Source organism: Pongo abelii, chromosome 3 (assembly GCF_028885655.2).
Source record: "Pongo abelii isolate AG06213 chromosome 3, NHGRI_mPonAbe1-v2.0_pri, whole genome shotgun sequence".
NCBI classification, from domain to species: Eukaryota; Metazoa; Chordata; class Mammalia; order Primates; family Hominidae; genus Pongo; species Pongo abelii.
Window position 1 is genome coordinate 38,118,876 of NC_071988.2, and position 5,901 is coordinate 38,124,776.

The 5,901-nt window shown below is 38.0% G+C and overlaps 1 protein-coding gene across 1 annotated transcript; it reads right to left on the minus strand.

The window, feature by feature from the left end:
- Positions 1-2,688: 2,688 nt before the first annotated feature.
- On the minus strand, positions 2,689-5,660 carry TLR10 (toll like receptor 10). Its single transcript, XM_002814666.4, has one exon. The coding sequence runs from the start codon at positions 5,240-5,242 to the stop codon at positions 2,807-2,809; it is 2,436 nt and encodes an 811-aa protein (XP_002814712.3). The 5' UTR covers positions 5,243-5,660; the 3' UTR covers positions 2,689-2,806.
- Positions 5,661-5,901: the final 241 nt, after the last annotated feature.

Below are 5,901 nucleotides of genomic sequence, written 5' to 3' on the forward strand. Positions count from 1 at the left end.
CCCTTAATCTGGGAGGGCACCGTCTAATCAGCTGCCAGCATAGCTAGAATAAAAGGAGGCAGAAGAACATGATGAAACTTGACTGAGCTAGCCTCCCAGCCTACTTCTTTCTCCCGTGCTGGATGCTTCCTGCCCTCAAACATTGCACTCCAAGTTCTTCAGCTTTGGGACTTGGACTGGCTTCCTTGCTCCTCAGCTTGCAGATGGTCTATTGTGGGACCTTGTAATTGTGTGTGTCAATACTCCTTAATAAGCTCCTATATATATATATATATATATATATATATATATATATCTCCTATTATATATATCTCCTATATGTATAATATCCTATTTTTATACATGAAATATATATTTTATATATGTATATCCTATATAGCTCCTATATATATATCCTACTATATATATCCTATTTTATATATATATCCTATATATATAATATCCTATTTTGTGTGTATATATATATCCTATATATATAGGAGTTTATTAAGGAGTGTTGACCCACACAATTACAAGGTCCCACAATAGACCTTGTAATATATATATATATATAGTATTGTGTGATATATATATATCCTATCAGTTCTGTCCCTTTAGAGAACCCTGACTAATACAGATGGAATGAGATTTTTAAAAGTAGATGCTTTTCTAGGTCAAGAGCAACCAAATTTTGGCAATTTCACATGACGTGAGCTCTACTTAGGAATGCTACAATTCTGGATTCTCTGTCTTCTTACCTGAGTTTAACCTATTCCTGCTCTTCCTGAACTTCTCAGAATACACCTTTAAATTCCACCATCTATCCTTAAGCCAGCTGAGTTCCCACTAAGCTCCTCTAGCCAACCCAACATCCATTCCGTAAACATTAATTGAGCACCGGTTCTGAACCAGGGACTGCTGCAGACACAAGGGCAGATGTAAGTCTGTCTTAGCCTTTGAGGAGTTCACAGTCTAGTGGGAAATTGAAACTTTAAAAATGTACATAATTAGGTTGATGATAGAAATATGTCCAAAGTGTGGAAGAGAATCAAGAAGCATCATGCTTATGGGAAAGAGCGAGGAAGATTTCAAAGAAGAGTCGATATGTGGATTGTGTCCTGAGAGAACTGTAAGATTTCCTGAACAAACCCAAGTAGGGAAGGCATTACAGCAGGCATGATGTGAAATCTGGGCTCTGGAGCCATGAAAGAACGCTGGCAGTTCTGGGGAAGGGCCAGTAGCTCCATAGGGCCCAATGATAGGATGCAAGGAGGGGCTGGGTGTGGTGGCTCACACCTGTAATCCCAGCACTTCGGGAGTCCAAGACAGGAGGATCATTTGAGGCCAGGAGCTCAATACTGCAGTGAGCTATGATCACACCACTGCATTCCAGCCTGGGCGACAGAGCAAGAGCTAGTCTCTAAAACTTAAAAATAAAGAAGATGCAAAGAGATAAAAGGAGATTGCTGTCAGATCTTAAAGGAGCATGACATTCTCTCCCTGAGTCATATGTTTAAGCCACAAAATTTTTTCCTAACCAGAGAAGTGACATGATGTTTGTTTTTGAAATATAATTTTGCAAAATTACAATTTTTGAAATATAATTATTTCAAAATAATTATATTTTGTGCTTTTCTTCCTGTGACCTGTGAGACCAGAAAGAAGAATCAAGCCAAATGAGTAGGATGTGTAGGCTTTAAAAACTATCTTTATTTTTTTTCCTACTTATAAAAGAAATACAGATTCATTCTAAACAATTCAAACATTATAGAAATACACAACATAGAAATCAAATACTCCGTGTAATCCAACCTCCCAGACCCAAACCACTGTTACTACATCTGGTATAGATTTCTTTACACTTTTATTTCAATGCCATTTCAATGGCAAAAACCACAATTAGTTTTGCACCAACCTAATAGTTTATAACATATTAATATGTTTTTTCCATACCAGGAAACAACATACCAGGAAACAACATAGATGTTTTCCATACCAGGAAACAACATAGAGAATAAAATGACTTTTATTCTCTCATTCCTTCTATTGCAATTCTCAAGAACAGCCCTGGATGGGGCACTTTGATTATCCCGTCTATATTCCCCAAAGTCATTTGAGGTCTAGGCTGTCTCTGCAGTCTTCCTCCATGGCCAAACATGGTATACAGCTACCTCATTCTTTTTAGTGGCATGTAATATTATATTGCATTAATGTACTATAATTTATTGAATTAGACCTTATTTTGTGGCCATGAGGATGTTTTCCATTTTTCTTTCTTTTTCTTTCTTTCTTTCTTTTTTTTTTTTTTTTTTTTGAGATGGAGTCTTGCTCTGTCACCAGGCTGGAGTGCAGTGGCTCGATCTCAGCTCACTGCAACTGCCACCTCCAGAGTTCAAGCAATTCTCCTGCCTCAGCCTCCCAAGTAGCTGGGACTACAGGCGTGCACCACCACACCCAGCTAATTTTTGTATTTTTAGTAGAGACGGGGTTTCACCATGTTGGCCAGGATGGTCTCCATCTCTTGACCTCATGGTTCACCCGCCTTGGCCTCCCACAGTGCTGGGATTACAAGCGTGAGCCACTGCACCTGGCTACATTTTTCATGATTATAAACAATCCTGGAGTGAACACTTTTTTCCATAAGCCCTTATAAACTTGTGAAGGTGTTTCTATAGGATACATTCTTAGAAATCCTTCCAGAAACTGATATGAAGGGAATAACTATTTTTTATTTTAATAAATATTGTCAAATTGCCATCATAAAGGTTGTATCAATGTACACCCCAACAGTGTATGTGGTCCCCAACTTCCCAAGGACTGTGGGATTTTATAGGCAGTCTGTTCTCATCAGAGAGATTGTAGAACCTCGAGACTCTTCATTTAACTCTGTGAATGTCTGCAGTTCATACATTTCTCTGGTGGCTGATACATTAACATTAATAGCAGCTCGAAGGTTTGCCCAGAAAAGCCCACATTTACGCCTATCCTTGGGCCATTCCAAGTATGCTTTTTTTTCCAGGAGAGCTTTCAGTTTATGATACCTGGTGGGAATGCAGTAGAATGGAATGGGTTCCAGTAAGATAAGAATTATATGATCAGAATTTTCATGGAAGAGATTGTGGTGGGCAAAGTAGAATTCATAATGGCACCACTCATTCTGGACAAAGTTGGGAGACAAAACAAAGATGGACTTATAGCTTTTCTCAATGAAGCTTACAATATTTTCACTAATGCTCTTGCCAGGGTCAAAGTAGCTTTCATAAAGGCAAATCGAGATAGAACCATCTTCTTTCTCTAGATTGGGGATCAATTCATTCTTCACCCACAGAGAATCATGTTCACTGTATGAAATAAATGCGTGGAATCGGACACTTCTCTTGAGTTGTTCTTGGGTTGTTTTCCTAACCGTGTGCCATGTTTGTGTGCATTGACCTAGCATCCTGAGATACCAGGGCAGATCAAAGTGGAGACAGCAGAAGGCCACAGCCAACCCTGGAACTAGCATGATAACCACAATGGTGACAATCAACAGAGCTGTGTTGCAAGATAATTCGGGGAGATGCACGTCTTTTAGCCGAGTTCCCCTTAGGTTTAAAGGGTATTCACAGGTGTATGAATCTGACCATCCAACCATCATGACCTCTGAATATGTTTCAAGCTGAATGAAATTTTTTAATTCACAGGTACACCGGAATGGATTTCTTCCCGCATTTAGAGTCTTAACTTCCTGGCAGCTCTGAACAAAATCCAGAGATGGGCTGAGAATTAAGTTCATTTCAATGTTCAGAATTGAAAGTCTACTGAAATGACTGCACCCAGGGAGATCAGTTAGAAAATTAAATGCAATATTTAGCTCTCGTAAGGCCATCAGATGAATAGTCTCTTTAGGTACAGTTTGGATTTGGTTATTATTTAGGTCAAGTATTTGAATACTTTTGGGCAAGCACCTAAAGACAGAATCAGACAATTTATTGTATGACAGATTCATGTTGACCACAGTTTCTGGCCATGAGCAATTTCCATCATTTTTATGTTGTAATAGATTTTGACTCAGATCCAAGTGTTCCAAGGGTGTGTTGTTAGCAAAGCAACTCACTAAAGAAAGTGTCTCCAGTTTATTACCATTCAAAATGAGAGTTTTCAAGTGAGGCAGTTGGATAGTTCTTTTAAACAACTCGTCTGTTAAGATATTATTGGCAAAATTTAAATATTGGAATTTTGTAGGATAATTAGGGAAAAGCATGTGTGGCATTCGTGCATTTGATATTGTCAGGTTTTCTATGTCCATTTTGGTCAAAAGCAAATAGATTTTATCTTGTTGAATGTAAAACACTCTGAAATGTACGTGCTCCAATTTTATAGTTCTCATTACAGTATTTGAGTAGTCAAATGAACTGTGGTCAAGATAAGCCTTACCACCAAAAGTCACATTTCGGATCTGAAAGTGTTCCACTGATGTATGCCAAACAAATTGTAAGATAAGGAAAAGGTCGTCCCAGAGTAAATCAACTTTATTAAGTAACAGAACCGATGTCTTAGCATTTTCTAAACTAAGATTTCGTTGCATTTCATAACTTACAAATTGGCTTTTGCCATCTATATTTGTCATTTCTAATATTTTTGAAGTCTTGATTCCATCACGCAAAAGAACCCAGAAATTTGTGTCCATTGGTAAAACAATGTGCAGTTTTGTTGTGTTTAAGATGGGCAGGCTACCTTCTTCATAATGAGAAAGAGTTCTGAATCCTAAGAAGACAGTATTTAGATGCAGATGAGCAATTTTCTGGAAATCTGATTTTTGTATTTTTGCCCCACTCAAACCTAGGATTTCCAGGTGTGACATGTTGCCAGCTTCCTCACAGATAGGCATCGTGTCAAAGTCATTAAAAGAAAGATCTAAATACCTGAGACCTGCCAGCAAATACCAAGTTACACTCTTCAGTCTGTTATTAGACAAATCTAAATATCTTAACTCCTTGTTGAATTCAAAGGTTTTGAAATCCAGCTGTTGAATTCTGTTATGGCATAGAATCAAAACTTTCAGTTTGGAGACAGAATGAAAATCTGAACTCTGGAGTTGAAAAAGGAGGTTATAGGATAAATCCAGTGTTGTTGTGGCTGGGGTCAAGTCTGCAGGAACCTTTCTTAGAGACATGTTGGAGCAGTTAGCCATCAGTTCTCTTTCTTCTGGCAGCTCTGGAGCATCACCTTCTAGTGTCATAACAATACTACAAAATATGTAAATGTTTCTGATGAGTCTCATTGTATTTCCAAGGATTTTACCACTGATTTCCTCATACAAATGATGAAGATGAGCTCAAAACCCTAAAAAAAATATATAATGTTAGGTTTTTATTTGGTTTGTTAAATCCTGTAGGATTTTTATTTGTGAAAAAAAAAAATGCCAACATCTGACTATATTCGTCAAGAGGTTGGAATAAGGTCCCAACCTGTATGTTGGGTCTTCGACTTGATCTCAGAGCATTGGCTGAGAAGTCTCCAAGCTGGCTACTGTGCCATGTCTCCACTGTTGAGGCAAGTCAGGATTCTCAGAGAGGAGAAGCATAATGGCCCTTTGGTTTAAGAACTGCATTGTCAGGTCAGACTCAACACCCTCTCTCACATCTCGTTTTGATAGCCTGAAGATTTCAAGAAAATTGAAAGTAATTTGTTTTATTACCAGACATTGTGAGCCTTTGACTTGATATCAAGGAGTTACCCCTCAATTTTTGTATTTGTGGATATAGAAAGTCCCTGGAGCCAATATCTGACTTTCAACACTTACCTTACAGATGGAAGTTTCAAAACAGGAAACAAATAGAATTATTCCTGTCCTTCTGCCTCTATATGTCTTCAGGTTGGTGGCAAAAGCAATCTGGATAACCGCCAAATAATAGTATTAATGTTGAAAAACAATTTCCA